This window comes from Pezoporus flaviventris, unplaced genomic scaffold (assembly GCF_033815535.1).
Source record: "Pezoporus flaviventris isolate CSIRO_AGI_PZ_B2104156 unplaced genomic scaffold, CSIRO_AGI_Pfla_v1 ptg000045l, whole genome shotgun sequence".
Taxonomy (NCBI): Eukaryota; Metazoa; Chordata; class Aves; order Psittaciformes; family Psittacidae; genus Pezoporus; species Pezoporus flaviventris.
This window is the reverse complement of record NW_026892593.1, coordinates 24,417,452-24,442,738: the sequence shown is the minus strand read 5'-3', so window position 1 is coordinate 24,442,738 and position 25,287 is coordinate 24,417,452. Positions and strand designations below refer to the sequence as shown.

Here is a 25,287-nt window from a genome sequence, read left to right as displayed (position 1 = left end):
CCTTCTGAAAGACTTCGTTTAACCAAAAATTGCCTTGCAATTTCCTTCACATTTTCCTCTATGCATGTAAAATCCTCTGTAAAGCAGGTCAGACTTTTCACTGAATCTCAGTATGCCTGTACATCGTTTTAGTTTGGGTCAATAGTCCACTTTGAAGCTCACTGCTTGATCATCCATTGCTTTGGATCATACTGCAGACTTAGTAAGTAGTGGTATCAAGTCTTTCTAGAGCATCCTAGAGCTTTTTTGCAGAGTACCAAGGTGCCCACAAGAAAGAAGATGGTTTGCCGTTGGGCTGTTTCTGCCCAGACAACTCATCTATCCTGTGGCCAGCTTCTTTTCCAGATCTTCTTTCCTTCACTGCTTTGTCAATCTACATAGGAAGCCACTCAAATATTTGTTTCAGTGATACCCCTCTGCCCCAGCACTCATCCTTTCTGAAGTCCCATGCATGAGCAGATGACTCTGCATAACAGCGGAAGGGTGGTGGCCAGAATTGGGCTTTTCCCCCAGAGACATTCCCCATGCTTTACAAACCTTGCATAGCCTATGTCCAAGGGGTCATTAGAGAACAGTGGAATAAATAGCACTTGGTGATAGAGTTTGGCACCCGCCAGGCTCCTTTGGCTGGATGAGAGGGATCAAAAACCTAGTAAAGTTTATATTTATACCTATGAATTGTTAGCTTTTTCTTCATCAGATCTCTCCTGTATATCTATTTCTCCACTTCATGTAGGGTACACTGCCAATGGATAAAAACTAGGCCTTCTGCAGGTATATATCTTTTTCTTTTAAACTATTACTTAAAAACCTGACACATATTAACAAAAAACACCTTGCGGTGCTCAAAGCTGCACTGTGCTAACATATACTCTTTTTCTCAGTCACGTTCCCACTTCTCCTATTTATAACTTCCACCATTACCTTTTGTCATAAATTATATCCAAACTTTTTTGTGGTAGCAAATATCTGCCTGCAAAGGCACCTCTCTTCTATAGATTGCTGCAAAATATATTTACTAGAAGATAATGGTATTTTGTGGTAAGCAAAAGGAGGTATCTTTAAAATAATATTGAAAGATAAAAAGAAGCATTTAAAATTACTGCCTCATTAAATTCAATGTTTCTAAAAGTGAGTGAAGTATTTATTGTCTCTGCTGCTACCACTCAGCCATTAATTTTCTGTCATTTCTTCACTTGCATATTTTCAAACATAAAATGCTTCTTCTATCTTCTGCTTTGTGTGGAAAAAATCTGACTCTCTCAAAGAAGTGACTAAAATAAAAACAGTCACCATGTCAATTACTTAAACTAAATATATTTACAAAATAAAATATTTCCATAAACAACCACTTGTTTAAAGCATCACTCAGATGCATGTTGTACGAAAATGTCATTCCTTCAAAGTCTCCATTTCGTTATACTGTGATTAACAAGCTGGAAACAGCCTTTAATAATTTTGGTATAGTTTTTTTTTTTTTTAATTAAGAACTTCAGATATATTTGGATAGAACAAATGGCAGCCTCCATTCCATTTTTACAAGCGCTTGCATGAGGGAATTTTTGTTTGGAGAAGCAGTTTGGGGAGGGGTATTTTTTTAACTGTGTAAGAAATGCTGTGCAAACATGCATTCAAGTATGCACTTGACAGTAACCTTGAGAATGAGCCTGGAAGAAATTAAAAACACCTTGTAATATCAGTGCCTAATTGTTCATAGAGATGGTTAATCATAAACAGGTAGTCAAAGCAAAAAAGCACAGCAGACAGCAATTCAGAAGCCTGGATTACACACTGATAAGTCCCTTGCAAAGACTGTATCAGATTTGTAACTTGTATGCGGCTTAGAGAAGATGCAGTCCACTTTGACATCACTGACCAGGGGGCAAAAAGAGGATTAAAAAATACAGCAAGTTGATGGTAGTTACCACTGAAGCTTAAATCCCAAAGGTACGTACTAGTCACAAGATCAACTATGGCTACTAGCTCAGCCTCTAAAAGCCTCTGAGATGAAAAAAAGTTTTATCACAGGTGCTTCTGACCTCCTGAATCTTCACTGATGTCACTTCTTAAGAAGCATTCTCTTAAAGCAGTATAAAATACCAACAAAGTGCCACACTTAGCAAACAATCAGAAAAATAGAGAGGTAAGTTGTGAGATAATTCAGATAACCTAAGTCATACGCAATCATCTCATGATTAACAGCAGTATCAGCCTCACATACTAGCTCTTATCCTTTCCTCTTGCTCTCAGTTACACACATTTGTATGGTATTTGATATTTCCAATATATTATTTAAGACTCAGAAGAGAAGCAATGCTGCATTAATGATGACTGACCTCCTGCCACTGAATCACTGGTGCTGATTTGAGGAGATCTGAATGGAAACAAATTCTGGACTTGAATTCTTAAGACCTCTGTTTTGATAGCTGGTGACACTGGCTACAGCTGCTTTCCATATGTGTCTGTATAATAGGAGGATATGTGCGTGGGGGGAATATAAATGTACCAAATCAAACACCATTCAAGCACTAATTCTACAGAGTTTTCATGTTCTAGCATCAAGTAAGTTGAAATAAATTCAACACTGTATTTCATAGATACATCAAATGGAAATAAAGCTTGAAACCTCTAGGAAATATAAAAATCTAGGAATCTAGAAATATAGACTTGCTCAGAACTCAGACAAAAGGGAAAATATTTTCAGAAAAAATGCCTAGGCTCCACAACATACACTAAAAAAATGCCTAAGGACAGCAACTATGCTACGTGAAAACAGATGCTGTAATACTAGTATAAAAGTCATCCACCCTATGTAACTTGACATAGCACTCTTAAACCATGACAACTTCTTAGCACCATTTCCTATCCTTCAAGTTCAATATAACGATCTCACTACAAAGAAAAGGCACTCACAAATGGTAAGCTCTCTTCAAAACAGCTTTAAACAGCTATCAGGAATCTTAAGGAAATCTGAAACTGCACCATGATAGACTTTTCGGGGCAGTATTTCAGTTTATCAAATGGTAATTTAAGAGTAACATCTAAAACTATACCATCACACTAGGAAGCTAGTGTGATACTAGTGCGACTAATTACTCTCCCATCTAGGTTCACTGGCTGAATATGGGCATAAGTGATTCCTCAAGATCTCTTGTATAGATCAAATCTGGTACTAGGTAGGTTTCGCAGGGTCTACCAGAGTGGAAGTCTTGTTGATATCTTTATGCAGAAAATAATAACTTATTAAAAAAAAAAAAACAAAACACCCCCCTCCTCCAAAACAGAATTAAAAATGCTGTATCACCATGAACCCGGTAACTGCATCAATGAAATTGGTCGAAGCTGCCCTGAAACGTTCTGCAGCTACTCTCTTTCATGATCAAACAGGCCAGACAGACGTTACAAGTCTGACAGGTCCTCCTTCCAACACACTCACTGCACAGCTAAGAAAAATTGAGAGTTAGTTAAATATGCATTTCTCAAACTGCATGTTTGCCATTGCCATATATAATTCAAAGAATGAATAAACAAACAAGTATAATAAACCAGACAAAAAGCCCAACTGCCTGACAAGAAGAATCAAGCAGAACTGTGTAATCTTAGATTGATACCATCCTTAGAACAGGCTTGGAGGTTGAGTTTACAGCTTTAAAGCAAATATATAGCCCCCCCTCCATCCCTGTTCTTATCTCCTGTCATTGCAGAAGCAACAGAATCCTCACCCCACTGTAAGACTGGACCTGAGTATACAAGAAAGCCCATGAAGAAGTTTGATAATCTGAAAAACAGATTGCATTTAAATACTGAAGTGTTTCATCAAAGCACTGGAGCATCTCTTAAAGGGAGATAAATTAAAGAGAAATAAAAAGAGACCTGAAGAGGTGGAAAAACAATTGTTACTTACCCTCAGATCTTCCTTTGTGTTGAAGCTATCAAGAAGCTGTTGGTAATGTCTATCAGTCATCTGTCGCAAGAGTGATAACAAACAGGAGACAAATTCCCCCTATTCAGATAAGACAAAAATAGAAATATTATGATGACTTCTGTGCCTGAGCTTAAACTGTCATATTATAAGCACTTAAAAATAATTAACAAATGCAAGGAAATTAATCTACAAATAGGCTCCACATTTTGTGAAAATACATGAGTTTAATTATAAACTTCCTTCCCATATAAAGAATGATTTTTCACCAAATGCAGTTTACTTGCTTAGCAAAATATTTGAAAGAGTTCCAGAAGGGCTAAACCAGAAAAATTTTGATTTGTGATTTGTTTCCCTTTTATCTGTTTTTAAACAGCTTATTTAGACTGCTAAAATCACAACCTCTTAGTCAACCCAGTTTTGAAACAAATATAAACAAAAATAATTTTGCAACAATTCTGGGAAGAATGTTCTTGATTTGCTTTAGGGAAAAGGATAATGGAGTCAGCTGCGAACATTTGAAAGCATTTTTTTCATCACAAACCCCAATATTTGTCAAAAAGAAAACTCATTAATTCAATTGCAATTCATTTAGGTTCTGAGAAACTGAACTTCCGAGATCTGAAATCAATAAAGATTAATTTTAATTTGATTGTTTTCTGATAGCTCTTTACACGCAAATGCATTTTTCTTAAGGAAATCCAAAGGTCTAAATCACTGACAACCTGAAGCAGAAGTTTCACTTTCACCATTGCATTAAATTCACTGGTTCTTAGTGCAACATCTGTAACACTGACACCCAAAAGCCATGTCTTCCTTGCACTCAGTTTAAAGCATCACATCCATTTTGTAGGTTATCATCTATTCCTCACTGCAGAGTGAAATGGTACCAAGGTACCAAAACTACTTGAGATGAAAGAAATGGTGCAGTCATGGCAGCGTACGGCCTGATGCTGCCTGATTTTATGCTGCTGGTTTATGTTGCTGCTTTGTGCAGAAAACCAGCAACATGTGGGCTTCAGATCACAGTGAAACGAGTTTGGGACTACTTTGATGAGGAAGACTATATCTGATGGAAAAGTATGATGGAATTTTATCCAGTGTGCTGCCATGATACATCTCACAAAGAGTAATTTGTGATACATGCAGATTGAAATAATGGTAACATACTGGAACAGACTCTACTGCTGTACTCATATTGAGTACTTTATCATACTTGCTCTACAAATAGTTCCAAGAATCTGGCTCTGTGTGTTTCCATAAGCTCATAGTGCATGATGTTTCTACATAAATGTATATAATTGCCTTATGCTGTGCTTTGAGTCACTTCCACATTAAGTATTCTTTGAGAGCCTGTGGTGACAATAACATGGCTTTTCTGATGCATAAAAAGGAAATTTTGGAACTTGAAAGCACTTCCAGAGACTAATTTTTTGGTGGTGTGAATGAATTAGGCTGTCATGGTGTTTTAGGAAAACGTAATCTGCAAGCAAGTGGATATCTTAGAAGAAACCAGTAAGCTCAGAGATTTGCTACACTAACAATCTAATACTGCAAAACTTACTTCAGTTTAGATTTTCTTGTGATAGCCTGATATGCCACAAAGCATACAATTGTAATTGTAATTTAAAGAAAAAACACCCAATTCTTAGATGTATAGCCCTGCTGAATCACAGTGATTAAAGCATGGTGTTATCTTACTAAAGAGCTTGGTTAGCTCCATAAAACACTTCATATGATTTGTTCTCGGTGGGATAAAATAAAACAAGCAAACAAAAAACAACCCCATAGCTTCTTCCACAGCTATTAAATGCTTATGAAATGTTTGATCTCAGGAAATTCTCATTTGAAAAGCAACCGTATATTCATTAACTAAAACTGTTACAGTGTAAAAAAATGGGTAATTAATTAATTAATTAAACATACAATAAGATGTAAATCACACAGCATAGTGCAGAAAATCTTACGCCCTCAGCTTATACTGGGGTCATAGCCCATGCCATATTAGAACCGATTTGCCCTTCAAAAGCAAACTTTGCACCTTTCTGAGAACAAAGCAAAATAAAACCTCATATTGTTTGATCGATGCTCATCATAGGATTTCTGTAAATGCCACCTCAACCTTCTAATTCCCATGAGATGTTATAGCAGGTTGACCAAAATATCATTTGTTAATCTTCTAAAGGCATCCTCCATGCTCATGTGCTAGAAATGAAGCTCAAATGCTCAGCCCTGAGAACAACAAAATGCCTTTCAATTAATAAATTTGGATTTGTCCAAGTTAGCATCACGGATGCTGCAGGCATTTTGGAGCTGTTTCATCATGTAAAAATGCATGCATTTTTAGAAGTAAAATATTATTGACCAATACTCTTGTGTTTTCAGGAATTCAAACTTAAGCAGTTTCAGAAAACTGTTAATTTTGTCAGCAAAAGAAATATAATGAAATAATTCCTGACCTGAAACAGTCTCAAAAAAAAAAACCTGTCTTTTGGGTTCTTTTTTTTATAGTCACAATTTAGAAGTAAATTTAATTAAAAAAATATTACTGATTCCACTGAAAATAAAAAAGGTGCAATTTTCTGTTTCCTAAACAAAATCTTAACATTGTTAATTGCAATGAAACAACAACATTGTTACAAATCTAGTAGTGCAAGCAGTGACAACTGTGAGATATTTCATTTTAAGAAACTTACAGTCACATCTTGAAACTGGAGGCGCATAGCAGAGCCTGATGGTTGTGGTCGGCTGGTGATCTCTAGTATGGTCCTTAACAGAATATCTAGCAAGCTGTTTACTATCACATCAATTTCTTCCAGGACAGATTTTTCCTTAAATAGTAAATAAAACGTTTAAGATTTTAGAATAGAAAGATGACCACAGTAATTTTTCCTTTGATGTCATTTTAGAAAAAAATTATAGTTCTACTACAAATGTTACATTCAAGAAACAAGGACTATTCTCTAATTAAAATACTGCTTAATTCTACTGTTTTTTTCTCTAACAGTTTTCAGTTAATTACATTGAACTGAAGTATAGAGGACAGTTATGGGATGGACTTTGACTATGTAAGCTTTCATCAAATTAGCATAGTTCTATTTTCAATTAATGTTTAGAAGAAAGTAGGAAATAATATAGGAGAAATTTTGGGTGAGATTTTTATAGGTAACGCCCATATATTTTCTGGGGAAATTACCAAGAGAGGCTTAAATTCAAAAAGTAGAATTCTGTTTTCACACTTCAAAACTATCACCAGAAACAAGCAGATGGTGATCAACCTTCAAGACCTGTTTCAGCAGTAAAGACCAGCTACATTGCTTCCCATCAGCTGAGTAGCACAAACAAATTAGTCATTTATATAAGCCTACAACTGCTTGTACTCCACATCAATACAAAACAACCAAAGTATTCACCACTAAAAGAGACCACGAATACCTTAATTACACACACGAAAGCACTTGATGAAGTCAAGCTTAGTTACTTTTCCTTTTTAATTCAGATGGAAATACATTTTCTCTGCTTCACAATGTTTTCTGTCTCCACTGCAGCAAGACACCACCTTAATCTGAGCGATTTTATCCATGATTTAAGCTGACATTTCTTTGCAGAAAGAAACACTTGATAATCAAATACACACAACCAAACTAAAACAGATCATTCAACTTTGCTGACATCGCGGTGTAGGAGTGATTTATTTATTTATTTATTTAGCTTCCTACACACCCAAAACATATTGTTTGTAACAAAACTCCAGATTCCTGTTTGGACTCAAGAGAAGTCTAGTGTCACGGCCGTCTTCTCTGTTACTCCATCTAGTACCAAACAATTGTTAACTTTGCTACTTAGGAAGGCAGACAGTATACAATGTATTTAGGAACTGAAACATGAGGACTTATGCACAAACTATTAGAATGGCTGATGACCTTAGTTTTCAAAGCTGCCTGACTGTCAATTCACTTGTTCCCTTAATCTTTAAATTATCTTGACTACCTTGGAATGAAGCAATGAATTGATGGAACTGATCCACAAAAATCATATCAAAGTCACCAAGTTGTTAATACTCTCATGTCTGCAAGATTACTAAAACCAGTAGCTGCATATCTTGAACATTAAAGAGAATTTTATGTAGACGTCCATTCATTGTGCACACATCTGGTTTGGCGACTCCAAATGAAAGATCTCCTGACATTAAGACCAGACATGTAAGCCTTTCTCCCAACCCAAACCCACAGCTATGCTTTATCATTTAGTACTTTATCTTGTGATAAGCTCTAACACAAATCCAGGAGCAGCTGCAATGAAAAAGCTGTTATAGTGCCAAAGGGGCAAGCCACTTCCATATCAAATCATTGATGGATCAACTTTAATTGCTGACAGCGGCATGAAACGAAGAAACACATAAAACAGTTGTCACTAATGCATTACAGTGTCATGTGTTCTGGCCTTGATATGCATGTACTGCACTAACTATGGGCAGTGTTCAGTTTTAATTGTGTTATATCCCTTTGCCTGTCAGAACTTATCATCATCTTCATATTTGAAATACACCTATTTAAGCTAGTTCTCATATGCAGCTTTCACAGATCAATTTGCAAATGCAAACATCAGAAACTGGCCACAAAGTTTATCAGCTAACAACCAAGTGCAATTCCCCTTGCAATACTGAGATCAATCTATTTACCTATATCATCCCTGTGTCCTCTATGACTAATCAGCCCACAACTGAAAATGCCTCCAAGAGAAACTGGACATTTTCTATCCAACACAACACTCAAAAAGAGTCAAAGCTTGGCAGAACACTACGCCCTACAATTAAAATATCCTTGCATGGAAGAAAAGGCTCATGAGAAATCAAAATGACATGTTTATGCAGAATCATTACTCAGTGGACTCTTCAAAATACTCCTTATCACAGCCCAGTTCGTGTCATTAAATGTCACTGAGACACATAAAGAAGTTCAACACCTTGTGGAAGTGACATAGTGTTTACTCACTGAGCTGTTCTTCTTGATGAGGCAAAATATGTTGCTAAGGATACGTGCACACATTATAAGGTCCTTCTGCTCTTGTAAATGCATGTGGAGATGATGCAAAACTACTGGAAGAAGAATGTATCGAGAATCTGGAAAAAATGAAAAATTTTATGAGTACAAGCTTCTCATAGAATCATTTAATTTTAATGCATACAAAAAAAAGTGTTTTCAGTCTAAACCAGTATTTTTTATAAGCAGAAGCTTTCACTTGCTTTAACCAACATTTTTTCATAAGCAGAAGCTTTTACTGCATAATCATAATAGTCTAAAGCAAAGACTTGAAGAATAAAAATATGCTGAAAATCAGTATGTCGTGATTGGAGAAAAAAACCACTGTGTGGAATATACTATATCTAACAGAAAATTCTAACGATTTATTGAACTGTCATGCAAAAACTTTGGCACAGGGATCCTTGTATTCAAAATAATGTGAAATTATGTTCTAATGTTCCCTGCCATGTGACAGGATCTCTTTGCAAGCCAAGGTCACAACAAGGTTCATCTTGAAATTATTCTAATGAGTTCTACTTTTCAGACAAGCAGTACTGTCAGATTTCATTCAGGATTTTCACTTTACCATATTCCTCACTCCTACTAAGTATGAGCAATTTAGACTACTGGTATCTACATGAATTGATTTGCCTTTCCTCTAATTCATTTTCTAAACACAGCTCTTTGGTGCTATTTTCAGTTCTGAATTGTCTCAAAATTATGCAAGAACTTCATTAACATGCTACTTTTTCTTGCTTCTTTTTCTAATTAAAGACAGCCTTAAATGGAAAAAGCCTAATAATTACATTTGTGACAACACACACCTATTTACAACTTGATAAATTGAATGGGTGTTATCTGTTTCCATTTTGTTGTTGTTTTTAGATCTTTTCTCTAATTGAGAAATTAAGTTCTCATAGAAATGTACTTGAATCATTTCCTCTATTAACATTTTAATGATGATTATACGCTACATTATCTAAATATATTCATCTACTCAGTTCCTTTGTTCATTAATGTAATTCTTTCCTGAAAAATGTAGCTTATCTAGCTGGGAAAATACTCCTTTAAAATAATTTTTCCAACCAGGCATTGTTTGTGGATTAGCCTTTCTAGAAACACTTCCCCCCAAAAATATTTCCTCTATTTTTTCCACAAGGGAGAAAAAGATAGATTTATTCTGAGATTTTATTTGATGAATGCTTCTGTCACTCACTGAATTATAGCACTAATCTTGGTTTTCTCATTATTCCCTTCTTTTCACTGTCTAGTTACCTTTAACAAGACAAATCAGAGTTCATCTGTACACACTATTTAAGTATATTCTTGTTTTTTAAAAAAGCTCACCTGCTCTTTTTAAACAGGTATTTCATGCTTATTATTTATTCAGGTGCTCACTATGTCTTCCTATGGAAGAAAAATATAAACAAAGACTGTATGGCAGTAATCAAAACATGATCAAGGAATCCAAAACTAGTGGCACTGAAACCCAAAACTGGGAAACAAAGAGCCTCTATCCAGTAACTGCTTACTTCTGCAAGTGTCTCAGTAGGTTTTCATCAGGACTGGCCTGAGTTTGTTATCTGCCTCTAGCATTGCAGTTGTGCAGAAGCATTTCAACCAAACCAACAAGGCATTTTTCTTTTGTCTAAAAACCAGAAGCTCAGCAAAGTGTTGCCTCAGGTACTCTGAGATGTCAAAGAGTACACAGCTGCCACCAACAAGATCTACAGGGTCAAAGAGAAAGCAGGCAGAAAGCTGGCTAATGTGCAGACCTGTGACAGCTTCTGATCCTCACTGCTAAATCAGCTTATTGATTACTGATAGATTAAAAAAACAGAGCTAATGGCTTCTGCTGAAGTGAAAAGCAGGACTCTCCATTCCTATAAAAAAAAAACCTTGCGTCTGGACTACAGGGGATGGTGACTTTTCCTTGTTTTCCATTACACCTTACACACATCAAATTGTTGACTATCGGGTAACCCATCTTCAAGAGGAGAGAGGAAGGGGTCATTGTGTAAACCAACCTGTGGCTCTGTGGTTAGGGTACTCTCCTGTCCAGCACATGATGGAAAGCTGAATCCAAGCTGACAGAGCACTGAACCTGGTCTTTCATTCCCAGGCAAATGGTCAAAACACTACTTAACTCCACATCTGTCACAGAGCAGATCTAGTAGTTCTTTCACACCATTACTAGTCTAAGTGTTATCCTTTGGGCCATAGATCCTCTGAGGACAGCAGGACCTCTCTTGAAGCTACAATTCAAGTCCCTCAGTTCAGAAGGTGAGGAGAAAACAGGAACAGCACTCTGCCAAGGCGTTCCTTCTTGGATAAGTCTAAGCAGCTTCCTGATGAGCACACTCAGGATATGGTACCTTTTCTGAAGAGCCCACTACTCTGTGTGCTGCTCATATGTAAGCACAGCATTATGTACTCCATTTTGAAGAACAGAGAATCTATGTGTAGCAACACTTGTCTTACAAATAGCCAACAGTTACATTAAGCATGGCCTGAAGCATCTCAGGCAAAACAGCATCCTCATTCAACTGTCTCAAGTATTCCGTTTTTGCAAAAATGATCAGGAACTGTGTTTCACCAAGACCAAACAGATTAGCAAAAAGCATCTTACAATGCCTTTCAAATATACATGGGGGGGGAACAGTGCCAGGTACTGAATTAACCACCACATATTACACAGCTTCAGATATATTCCTTATAAGCCCATCATCTAAACACATCTCTGTCTTGACCTGTTCAGGTGAAGAGATGTAATGGTATTGACGACGAGGAGAGCTGGCATATTTGTTATGGGCAATGTTTGGTTTTAATTGTCTCATATCCCTTTGCCTGTCAGAACTTAGCTTCATATTTGCAATGCACCTATCTAACAAAGCACTCTCAGTCTCTCAAAGAGAGGGCTATGTGAGAAAGTCTGGAGAATGTAGCATACAACATTTGTCTCAGGTTACTCTTTTTCTTAAAAATTGCCAGCTGCAAAGTCAGCCATTCTGTATAGGAAAATTAATGAGCACAAGGAATGGTGTAATAATCAGAACTCTTAGCCATCACTCATTGTCCCAGTTATTCTTCTGTGCAGGAAGCCAAATTAGCTGACTGTTTAAAATGCTAATACTTGCCCTTTACAAATATTATACTAAAAGAGAGGAAAAAAAATCATGACATTGAGCTTTTCAAGTACATGCTTGGCATAGTTAGAGATTACTCTGGGCAATCTCTGTGACTTTGCAATGCAAGCTACATTAACATTAAATATTTAACTCACAGCACAACTTTCCCACTTACTTTTCAGTTAGTCGCAAAGCACCTGCACAGACATACAAAACTTAACTTATTCTAGTCTATTTTAAAGATTAATTTCAGAAATATGAAATATTCTTTTAAATTACTATATCTGAGTCAAAACTTCAGTCTGCTTGGAAAAAAAAAAAAAATCAGTGTAATTGAACATTTTAAACAAATAGACAGCATTATCCTTGTGAGATATTTGACCAGTGGCGATTCCAAGAAAATTCTTCCTCTTTGGAGGAAGAAACCTAGACCCTCACTACATTTTATGTGCATTGCAAAGACGCAGAAGTAAATAGGAAAAAACAGAAGTAAAGTAAAGTAAGGCCTTTAGACCCACTAACTTTTCACAGGAGCTAGGCAGGTAACTTCTATTGTCACCTTTTAACATCTCTCTAGTTGTTACCTTATAGGAAGAGCTGAAGTTTAAAATCACTGGAAAAGGCTTCTAAGTAAGCTATACCAAAGCACCAATACAGAGCCATTTCAGACATCCTACTCACACATGATCAGTAAATACAGTATATAACCTGCATTCTCTAGAGAGGCAGGCAGAGACCAGATGCATTGAATACATCTGAAATTGCACTGAACGTCTGTGCTTGGGCACCTTAAATCAACCCCTGATGTTTGATTTCAACAATATGCCAAATGTAGCTCCCAGTTTTAGTCAAAGCATAGCTTTAGTGTCAGATGATTTCTGCAGCAGTGGGAACTAATATGTTAGCTGTTCAGGCCCTTGCAAAAGAAAGTATGTGAAACTTCCATGCTAAACAGAATATACAAAAACAGGTAACAGAAAATGTTATCTAAGAAGCGCCCTCCTCATTATTAGACGTTTGGATAACTAGTTATTTTCCTGTGTTCCATCTAGTTAGCTAGCAGCACAGTTTACAGCATTCATCATCCTCACTTGGGAGACAGAAATCAATTATTTTCACAGCAGCAAGCCTTAACTTCACATTAGGATGTTCGGTTTACTCTGCACGTTAAGAGTCTAGTGCAATATTTATTTCCCCAAGATGATTTTAAAAGGACTTCTTTCTAGGGATTGACTCAAGGAAAGTCTACTTAAAATTTTGTATTTTAAATAGAGAAAACATGAAGGGCAAATAGACCAAGATGCTGATCACCACAAGACCCTTCAACATAAAGATGACTGAGATCATACTGTACAAATGTTTGCTTGAGCTTCCTATTAGGGACACTGGAAGCTTATATCACTGCTGGATGTCTTTCACACCAGTTTTCCTGGGGTCTAACAAATATATATTTTATTTGTGTGTAACACACCCTCTACAAAAAAATTAATATGTAATTTTCATTGCATTCATAGCCAAACCAGTTCATGAGTTCTTAATAATGAAACTGGATTTGAATAAAAAAAAAACAAAACAACACTTTCAGAAAAGGAAGCAAACAAAAAATATTGGCATACAGCTGAAAGTAGATTTACAATTCCAAGGAAGTCCCCAGTAACCCCTTATTTGGCATTAAATAACTCTCTTTAATTACATTTATTAATTTGTATCTTCCAGTTAGGCTGAGATAACCAAGACAAGGGGAGGAAAAATGGAAATTATGTTACCTGCTCCCTAAGTAGTTTCAAAAAGGAAAAATGTAACTTAGAGTGTCCTTATGATTGCTCCATGAATATATATGTCATTGTCTACCCAGAGTATCAAAGACCTGATCAGTCAGCTGTAGGGAGCTAACTATTCTGGAAGGGACTGCCATGGAGGCTCAGAAGGGAAAAGGTGAGCCCTTTTCACTAGAATGAAGCAAAGAAGCCAGGATCCAATACTTCTTACCCATTTCTTAGAGCGCATACTTTAAAACTACAATCACTGGAAGCATTTTTAAAAAAAATAATGTTCTAAAATCGCTTCCTTTATTTTGCAGCATCTCAAAACATTTATGCGTATCCCTGTGGTTTTTGCAGATCCTTCATCATTTTAATGTGTTTATCTTAGATGGTAAAAGTTGCTGTTTCTACCGAACTCCATCAGCCAATACCCAAACACCTCTCCAGAAGGCTTTTTTTGAGTAAACTAACACTATAATTCTTTATAACTCCTTTATATTAATTCTTTTATTTCTAAATTAGTTCATCTCAAATTTAACATCTGGTCACTTCTATGGGTTTCACATAGAATAGAAAAAAAGAATGTCAGGCTCACCACCATACAGCTGCTTTTCTTCCACATAGCAAATAACTATGCTGTTATACACTGTGCACTAAGTATAACTTGAATATGTGTAGCCTTTTTATGCTACATTAAGAAATGCATGAAAGTGCTGAGCTAGCAAGAGTTACACAAATAAGACTTCACGAATAAGTGACAATCTGTTTGCCCCCAAAGGAGAACAGAAAGAAACAAGACCCAAAGACCTAGTAAAGCTTTTTCTTTTGCAATTACATAAAAGTATTAGGAAAACTTCCTTCACAGACATATTGCCAGCAGTAGACCAAAACAAAGCTTTATTTCAAGAGTCTTTGTCTCTAAAAACCAAACTACTAAATGTAACCAACTGTATTCTTCTAAATGAACAGCTTGTATAGAGCTGTACTTGAAGAATTGTTCCTCAGGAAGCACTGCTTTCAGCGATACTATTCCCTTCAGCACCTGCTGGCCCATGTAATAAGCACACAGGTTGACTTCCTTATCTGCAGGCAGCCCAGGGTAACCTTACCTGGGTTAGTGTACAGATGACTCTCCACAGTTTTCCCAATACTCTGCAGTTTAACAGCTTGAAGGGACTCATCCCCATGCATGACTGTTGGCAAGCTGCCCAGAGCGTCGTGAACCAAATTTGCCACTTCTCTTACATCAAAAAGCTTCAAAAGTTCAGAGTACACTGATGGGAAGGAGCTCAGAAACACAGCCTAGAGGAAAGGGCAAAAATGGACAGTCAGATACTGAAGTGTAGTTTTGACATTTAAGCATTTAAATAATTACAGAAATTTAAGAAACTGTAGAATGATTCATGGTCGGTAGCTTTAAAAATGGTCATGTTTTCAGAAGAAGTATTCTCACGTTCATTAATGGGCTTAACCCTTGTGACCATTTGCCTTTAAGCATTATCTAATGACTATTCAGTTCTCCCAGGACAAACTGAAAGTAGAAGTTCAACTTCAAACAAAAATATTTATAATTGAAAAATATTTATGTGGGAGAGGAAATTTTTAAAAGGATAACAGAAGCTAGCTGATACGAGAACAAGTGGAGTTCAGTGGAGTTGCTTTGGTTTGCTTTGTTGTAAAACAGGTAATATAATGGCCTCTATATTTTCAATTTTTCAAATAATGAACATTTTCATTTTCGAATGAGAATGCACTGGCAGTATTGGTTCACGTCAACAACCCTAAAATAGGGTTAGAAATTCATTGCTGAGTATGGAAACAAATGAAAGGAGGGCAATGCCAGAGAACAGAAGCTAGAACTGACATTCTCTTCTTCCTCTCCAAATCCTGCTGATTAAGAAATGCTCACACCTCAGCCCTTCTTCACACTGGTGTCAAAACAGATGACATAGAAGGTTAAAAATACTGAAGAATTCCAAATGTTATTGTTTATATAATTTTGCTATTATCTTTTCACTCCACCTGCTTACATGACTTGGGATGGAAGAATCACTTCTCTACTCTGTTCTCTGTTCTTTGCAATTTTCTTGGAAGAAAAATTTTCTACAGAGCTTAAGAAATTAATTTCTTAACAGGTCTTTGGTTACAGAAACAGGGGAGGAGGATGGCATGTCTGTGAGCTGCAGAAGTAGGTAAATCACAGAAATAAAGATACCAGCTAAGTATTAAAACATGTAGTTCATCAAGACTTACAAGTTTTTTGTAAAGCATGAACACTGTTAGTTTTTATGGCTCAAATCCTTCAGTTTCAATGTGGTTAAACTAAACTTAAAATGCCCCAAACAGAGAAATGACTTTATTTATATTAAGCAATATAGTTATTATAATTCAAATTAAATATTAGATTTAAGATTAGCTATACCTATATATATATATATATATACACCATATATCTATATATGCCATAGATATACACCAACCAGCAGCTGTTGTTATGAAAATTTCACACAATAGGAGAAAAGGTATGAGGATAAGCTAAAAGTGCCATTTTGCCCTGGAAAAAAAAACAAAACAAAACAAAACCAAACCGTTTTCATTCCTGGGAATACAGGTAAGGACACGTGTACATTTTCTATGTGGGACATGGAAAATGGCAATAAGCAGGGCACGCTCGAAAACTTACTTGTAGTTGGGATAAAGCACTAGCTCCTTTACTCTCTTGGGAAAGGAAGAAGCGTACTGACATGAGAAGCTCTTGAATACAGCAGCGAAATTCCTCCTCATTTTGTCCACCAGTGGCAATAGAGAACAACCTTCGCGACTGAACTATATATTTAAAGATGTATTCCTGTGCCTACAAATGTCAAAATCAGAGATAATTCATAAAAATGAACCAGCTCATCTTCAAATAGAACACATGTGATGATTGTATCATTCAAACAGCAAGGGTCTGAAACAAGACACCACGCTATTTAATATTGTCAAATCTTTCTAATGAAACACTAACAACATTCCAAAAAGCGCATAATCAGAAATGTTTTTGCCTTGTCTTTCAGAACCTCTACAACCCAGGGAACAATTGTATTTTTAATGAAAAACTGCAAAATCTCAGCACTGCCTCCCATCCCCCATCCTTTGCATGTCTTTGGCTACAGAAACACTTATTGCATAAGCATACAAGACCAATATAAGAAATAGGCTCAAACTTTTCAGCTGCTCTTGAAATTCCTCTGCTTGTTCAAAGTTGTTTTCCTATAAACTGTTAACCAGGTAATAAAAAACAAAAAAAGCTTAAATTTTGGAACATAAATAAAAATACAGTTCTTTCTTATCAGCAAGACACCTGAGATAACAGCAGCATAGAAAGGCACAGAAGAGTAACACTGACAGCTTTTCCCAGACTGTAGCACCTGTCCCAAATGGGATTATTGTGTTGTACAACTCAGCCTGACTCCACACTGTGCTCTGTTCATGGTACAAAATGGGACAAGAGCAATCACACCCACCATTTTCAGTAGAATTCCCCAATGTCAGGGTTGAACCATTTAGCCAGCATGCATGACTATCATTTAGGTTCTGTTATGCAACAGATAGTTTATACCACCAATTCAATCTATATTTGATTTCTTAGACCTAACTTCTACTCATTCAGTAAGGAACATAAGCGCTCCAGAGTCAAGTGGTAGTAAGCTCCATTGATCAATTTAGTGACAAAAGAGAATGATGAATAAACTATTGCACTGAAAAAGTCTGCAGCTTCCTAGAATTACTACCACCATTCCATACTCTGTTTCATTTACTAAGTTAAAACTGTTGGTATTGTATGAATATATAATTCATATATATAATTGCTTTCATCAATTTCTATTACCTTTAGTACTTCCTGTATGTGCTCGTGCAGCTCCACTTCAGTGACTCGATCAATATGCCATTTTAGTACTTTTATAAGATCTCTAGAATAGCGCATCAAAAAGTATTATAACACAGAGTGGGAGAAGGGTCAACTTTGCACATTAAATGCAAACCAATAGCTGTCATATGAGAAACACTGACAAAATAAAAAACATATGACTAGATTTCACTAATCACTACAGAATCAATATTACACTTAGTTTTCCATCTGCTGACAGCCACCTGGAAGACCTCTGACAAACCAGAGAACCAGTATTATATATGCAATAGAATAATTTTGACAGGGATACACAAGCTCAGTTAAGCCAGAAGACCCCCTGCCAGCATGGAGTAACTGTAGCTGTATTCCATGCACTGTTTTCATTAAACTGCATTGGTTTAAATGGATGTCTAAGGTAGCGATAAATACAGAGAGTACAGCAAAGTAAGTGATGCCTATTATTGCAGTGCTCTACACAGATGGTGAACAAGTTGCATCTGGATGGTGCTAAGGCTCCTATGTTTTTCAAAGTAATTAAAGAAATCTACTGAAGTAAAAGATTTAAAAATTAAGCCAATGTTAAAGCTTTAGCAAGTAATCTTTCTAGTAACTTATTTTTACTCTTTTTAATGGCATAAATCTAGGCACTCATACAAGCACTGCATTTTATTTGTAATGATACTGTTTAATTTAACCTAATTGTTGATTCTGCTTAGCTTACCCATAAGTGTCAGTATTCAAATTAGATAGAAAAAGTACAGACTTCACCTGTAAGCAAGTGCTCCTGCAAAATGACTTTCAATGTAAGTGTCCATTACTGGCTTAAAGTGGTGAAACTTGCTGTCCTGCAGCAAATTTATTATGTGAACCTAAATGTGAACAAAAAAGGAAAAAAAAAAGCTCTTTTTTTCTTTTTTTTACTTAGTTCTTAAATAGTGCTAACCATCATCACAAAATGAAACTTACCAAACAATCAAATACTTTTGATCCATATTTTTGAGAGTTTTCATCTAAAATCCCAAATAAAGTGTCTAGTGTATCTTGAAGAAACTGATTAGAGAGAGGAAGAGAGAGTTTGTTAATAAATAGGTACTTTTGTGACATGCAAATAAATTATTTCCCTCGTATTATCTAAAAGGATAGAAACATATATACCTTCACTATTTCTGAACCATCAATTTCTTTTAATTTTGAGAGGCAACCTGCAATTTTGTCTGGGTGCGTTCTCCATTTCAGAAGATCAAGCATATCTCCTGCAAAAGCAAAATGCAAATTGAAGTTGGAAGCAAAGCAGCAGTTCAGATTTTAAATTCTACTATTACAGTCTACTCAGCAAAACTTGGCATCATTAAACCAAAAGAAAACATCTCAAGATTTGCTATAATATGATCGGCCCAACAACAGAATTTCATTCCATTCTGTAATTGCTCCACCAATAGAAACATAAGAACATGGCTCTCGGTCAGTAAAATCAGTATCCTGTAGCAACTGTCTCATACAATCTTGTTCAGATATTTGTCAGCTACCATTTTAAGAAATTATTTTGCTGTCTCTCATCCCATCAAAGAGGATGTCTTCCCTACCTGTCCTCTGACAGCCAGAAATAGTCTCCTAACTGCTAGTTTGAATATATTTAAAATACTCATCTTCCTATGTCTTCACAGAGAACAAACACAATGTCTCTAAGATCCTGCTTTATTAACAAGCAATACAATCTCTTCTGGAAAATAAACTCTTCTGAGCTAAAACGTATGGGAGTGTCTTTGCACCTCCTCCAGTTTTAATTCATTTGCCCTTAGCTTTCTTGGTAATGGTAACTACATTACAGACAAGATTACATGAGTGTTTCCTATAACAATACCAAGCTTGAATGTCTGCTGTAAACACCTGACACATGTTCTGGAATCTGGGAGCTTTTTTCTAGAAACATCATGTTGGTGACACAAATAGGTCTTTCTCCTGTTTAATACTGTTCAGCTCCCTGGCTACAGCAGAATCCCCAAGAGTCTCTATTAGGGTATGACCCTGCCCATTGTACCATTAGATTTGATCTAATTTCTACTCTTATTAATTCTTTAAATCTAAGTGACTTTACTTTGCCTGTATCATATTTTGATTTTGTGGTTCTCAACTGATAAGCTCTTTCAACTACATATTAGCAGCGACTTTCATTAACAGGCTCTCTAGTGTCTCAAGTTTTACAGAAGTAAATCCCATCCCCATCCCTTCCACCCCTTTAAAAAGAGATCAATCCCAAGCCTAATTCTTCAGCTCTGGTAGTATTTTCCTTCCACTCAGGAGGGAAATTCCTTCCACTACAGTGCAACCTGCTAGTTCTGGTTTAGCCTATATTTACACCAGTTTAAAAATTCTTATTCAAATTTCTATCTTTTCAATTTTCCATGTGGCATGTTATTGAAGTCCAGATGGTTTAGATCTGCTATGTTTCCTCTGAATAATAATAAAGAAAGCCTTTGAAATGAAAGATCAAGAAATTTATTCTCGCATGATATGCCTGTGATAAACTCATCTTACAGCACATCCTATGTAGCTACATGTCCACTTTTTCATCCATGATTTCTTGTAAATACTTGCATAAAATTCATCGGAGGGTGATGGCTCAGTTAACCTATCCATTCTTGCAGCTGTCTTAAATCTAAATACTGTATTTGTCACTCTTCAGTCATATATTGTTGCTTTCAGCTTCCGAGATGTACTAAAATACCACTTTGCTATGAGATTAGGAATTTCATGCCCTATACCATTCAAAATCCTAAAAGAGAGTGCTGCAAACTTGGCTTGGCTTTTCAGCAGTTTTCACTTGATCCTGACCCTTGCTGAACTCTAACAGGTTGCCACAATTTTTCTCTCTTCTGCTGCAGGTTCTCTGTTTACACCTCACATTTTCTGGCTGTGACTCACCCACTCAGGTCTGCAGCCCTCCTGTCAAGTTGTATTGAGTAGAAGTTCCATGTAATCTTGAACCACTGAATTAAACAAATCCCAAAGCTGCACCACATGCAAGTTTACTACTTCCACATTTCACTACTCAGCTTTTCAGGATTTCTTAAAGCCTGTCTGTTGGAAGCAGAAAACCTTAACCACCATCCAACCCTTCCATTAGTTTAAGCTGAACTACTGTCTAGTTGATCACCATCCAACATTGTCTTAGAAGGACCTAGTTCTTCTGAAATGTGCTCAGTACTTACCAAACTAAGAAGCTAACAGAAAGTTTTCCTCTTGGTTCAGCAACTATATGGGAACTTTCTTTCACAGACTGATTTCATACTCAAGTACCATTTGAGCCATACCCATCTTTGTGTCATTTCTTTCCCAGTTTGTTCCAGGAAAGCTCCTATCTCTCAACAAGAAATGAAGCAATATTTCTGTATTTAATAACATTAAATACATCTCCACCTGTGTACAAATCTTGCCAGAAGTGTTAATAGCAAACACCCTACATGCTATTCCATTAATATTTTGCTGTCTTTATTGATTTTGGTAGGTACAAATTGGTTTTATGCATTTATATGTTTCTTATTTGCTTTGCTCTGCGCTGTGCTAGTATGGAATGGTTTGGCTTAAAAGAAATTCTAGAATTGCACTAAGAGTGCTGAAGGATTCCATCTGTGTGTCAGAGACACATCCCCAAAATCAAGGACAAGTTATAGGTCTAATTATTCCTTATGTCAGGAATTTTCAAGAAACAAGCATTACAAATCCAGTGAACTGCATTTGTCTTTTGGATAATTAAATGGCCTTCCACACCGCATGCATCCTATTCTGTTTAAGCCTCAACTTAAGTTGAGGAGTAGCAAGACCAGCTGAAGCTGTCAGTTCATAGCAGGCAAATCTCTTCTTTACAGGTTTGCTGGAGCAATTGGGTGGAAGACAGTTGACACACAACACTAGGTATTTGTTGGGGGATTAAAAAAGAAGGAGAGCGCAAAGGTAAGACACTGACTTCAAAGCACTTATTTCAAGGGAAACTTTAAGGCGGAAAGACATGGCCGATATAACAGTAGTGAATAGCCCAAACAGAAATGACATGAATAGAAAATCTGACATGTGAATCACAAGGGGAAGGGATAGCAATGTGTCATGTGGTAAGAGAAATGAGAATATAAAATTGCCCCCCAAAATAGGCCCAGCAAGAAAACATAGTTTTGGAAATGGGAAAAAGTCAATGCTGCTGATAATTTTTTCTGAAGAAAAAAAACATTTCCAATGCCTTCTCTTAATCCTGATCAGATCTGTACATTTAAAACAGGCTACACATGGCCTACCATTCCTATCAAACAAAGCACTTCCCTTCTCACGTTTAATTTAAATCCAAAGTGCTAAGTTTAATAAAAGGTTTAGAATCATGTGTGTAAGGAAGTGGTTTGGGTTGATCTTTCCATCTCTCTCCTATAAATCCTGAGCCATCAAAATTGGCCTGGTGTAGCACTACTGCACATCAAAAGGAAAAAGCTGAATTCCAGAACTGGCAGTCTGTATTTCCCTTCCAATAGGCCTCTTCTGTGATTTCCAACACTCCCTCCAAACTGAGGTCACTCTGGAAAGCTGCCCCCTGCTACTTTTATTTCATTAATCACCAGTTTGGCTTTTCGTCAAATGCAGATAGATGGATTAACACCTCTGCCTTGCAATAGACATGCTCTATAACATGTTGCTCTGCTGATCAACAGCTGCTTACTGGTGATGTGCTGATCAATGCTGAGAAGCGAGTAGATGCCAACTTGCTAAAATATTCTGACTTGCTGGATGGATCCTGAGTCTCTGTCAAGCAGAAATTCCTCCTATATGTCAAAAACTAAGTATAACTGTATTGATAACTACTCAGTAGAAAAATCACTGTCTACTCTCTTGCTTTTTTGGGTTTTCTTTAGGATAATGAAATATAACTACTCAGCTAAGAACATAATATATAAAAGCTGGGATACTTTTTTGCCAATATCAACTGATTAGCTATCCAGGATGAAGAGTCAAGCTAAGGAAAAGCTAACTAGCGGACAGATTCGATAAGGACATGTTCTTATGAGATATGTTGATGAACACAGTCTCCCCTGGTTAGAAGGTTTCTGAAAATTGTTTGGAAATAATGCTAAAACCCCCTCCAACATACTGAAGTTAAAGAAATTGTAGATCCCAACAACTGGGAGGCAGCCTCCTTTCCCCAGTCCCCATGATTTGAATATGCATGAGAGCTGATGGCATGTGGGGATAATCAATGAGAGAATGACAGCTGGGTAAGGTTCCCCAGTAAGCTAGTAAAGCTGTGGCCTAACTCAGTCACACCCTCTACAAGTCTGGGTTTGGGATCCTCCCCCACACCATGGCCAGATCAATAGCATAATTTTCAAATAGTTTTCAGGCTGGACATGTTGTTTGCAGACACAGGCAGATCTGAGAGCTTCAGAAAAATCTCCAAACATAAAAACAGATTTAAAAGTAGTTAGCAATTTTCAAAACTGCCAATACAAATGGTTACTAGAAAAGAAATACACAGATCTTTTTAATCCTGTATTTTTTTATAAATATGCTACATTCTCTCAGGGATAACTGAAGTAATGCTCACATGACCAAATATCCACATGCTTTGCTCTATTTTCTGAGCATGCAATAGTTTTTCTGGCAAATTTTTGTTTAAAAGAATGGGGATTTGGAAACTCACCAAGATGAAATTCCCCAGAAAGATCCTTGGAGAAAATATGAGCCTGTCTACTGAAAATATTTCCACCCTCTGAAGTACTGCTGAAATAATTGTTAACTCTTTCAGAGCTGAAAAGGCGATCAATATTATTCAGATATTCTACACCCTCTTACTTAGAATATGGTTTTTAAAAAAAAGGAACTTTTATGCCCCTTGTCACACATCTATTTACATTAACTACAAAATAACTCCTGTACTGTGAACATAAATAAGTATTATAACCCCAGACAACAGTGCAACTATTTATCAGTGAAACATTTAAGTTCCAGGCAGCATATTCATGCATGTGTAACTATAGGTAGATTCATGTGATTTCTTAAATCCAGGCCTTCAACTGAAGCAAATTTAGTCTCTGATTGCCTATTAGCAACTTTTAGGAAAATGTTTTATTGGCTAACTTTTATTACTTTGAAACTAATTGCTATGAGAATACAGAATGGATGTGTGCACAATGAAACAGACCACTTACTATTTGCATATAATTCTATTTGGGACACTTGCTACTAAATAGTGAAAATTAAGATGATTATTTCAATTTTAAAAGCTGCTTTAGTTGTTGTTAAACACCTATAATCAATCTGCAAGCAATCAGCAATTTTTTCATCATACATATAAGAAAGGTAAAGACACAATCATTCACACACAAGAAAGAGCAAAGCCAGATTTAAAACTGTGATAAACAGCTTAGAAAAAAACAAATACAGAACTGTGTGTATACCAAAGAATGGTCACATTACTAAGCAAATACAAAATATTTAGAAATTTGTGGAATGCTGTTTCAGTTACAAACTGTAGTTAATATGGCAAACAAACAAAAATCTTCAGAATTTTATACATAGCAATGGCAAAGCATGCAAACACATGTATTTCTATCTGCTACTGCTTATATCCAGTGATTGTTTTAAGTAGTAGTAAATGTTTGTTGGCTTAAAGGAAGAGAAGCGATACAACAAAAAAGCAATTTGTGCCTAAAACCAAACTGCCACAGCCTAAAACCTACAGTATTACATTAAAACTCGGCAACAAACAGATTAGGAGGTTTTGTAAAGCAGCTGCATTTTGATAGTTGATTCCAAGAGTGTTGCATTTGATTTCAATATCATGTTAATCTAAAAAGCATACTTGAGCTACTCAAAATCATTGGTTTATCATGCTGCATTGGTTTCCATCTGGAAAAAAAAATTATGAAGAAAACCAGTTTATATAATGGATAGAACATAAGCTATTTTTGAGTAGATCCATGCTTACTTGGAACATAAAAGGCTAGCTATAACACTCATTTGAATTCATCATGTTTTAAATAATCAACATATCCTACCATTTTGCGTGAGTTTAGTGGAGCAGAGAAAGGACGTAATCCAGAAGGACTCTTTAGTGGTTTTTATTGCTTGGCTGTTGTTTCCTAGGAAAATTCCCTTTGAAAAGGGGAGTTTGAGGTAGCGACCAGAATCCTGAAGGTTCGTGTTTTCTTCACACTGTGAAAATGAAGCAGCTAAAATAACTGTACTGCATAAAAACAAAGGACTAAATCCCTAATTTATATGAATTATTATTCTTTCTCTGCCAAAACCAAGAATTTTCACTATGCCTGTTGCAACTTTGGTTTTGGGTAATAGTTTCATATCTGAAATTGAAATCAACAAATTTGCAGAGGTTATGTTAAATGAATAGCTACAAACCTTGGTGTTAAAAATCTAAAATTTGGCTGGAAGCATATGAAATCCTCTGAACAGCAATAACTGCTAAATGTGGAAACAAAAATTCCACTAAACTGAAGCATCTCGAAACAATTATAACATTGATTAGATCTGCATAAATAAGCTTGCTTGATTTGCCAACTTT

General features: G+C 36.2%; 1 protein-coding gene across 2 annotated transcripts in view; it reads right to left on the bottom strand.

The window, feature by feature from the left end:
- The window catches only part of DOCK4 (dedicator of cytokinesis 4), a 242,056-nt gene that overhangs the window by 59,530 nt on the left and 157,239 nt on the right, over nt 1–25,287 (bottom strand). For both annotated transcript variants that reach the window (XM_061467701.1, XM_061467700.1), the window contains 10 exons: nt 24,764–24,920; nt 18,885–18,982; nt 18,696–18,779; nt 18,498–18,598; nt 17,709–17,790; nt 16,521–16,691; nt 14,947–15,139; nt 8,917–9,044; nt 6,619–6,753; nt 3,905–4,003 (listed from right to left, as the gene is read on the bottom strand). In XM_061467701.1, the coding sequence (XP_061323685.1) occupies nt 3,905–4,003; nt 6,619–6,753; nt 8,917–9,044; nt 14,947–15,139; nt 16,521–16,691; nt 17,709–17,790; nt 18,498–18,598; nt 18,696–18,779; nt 18,885–18,982; nt 24,764–24,920 (1,248 nt within the window). The remainder of the gene's footprint in view (nt 1–3,904; nt 4,004–6,618; nt 6,754–8,916; nt 9,045–14,946; nt 15,140–16,520; nt 16,692–17,708; nt 17,791–18,497; nt 18,599–18,695; nt 18,780–18,884; nt 18,983–24,763; nt 24,921–25,287) is intronic.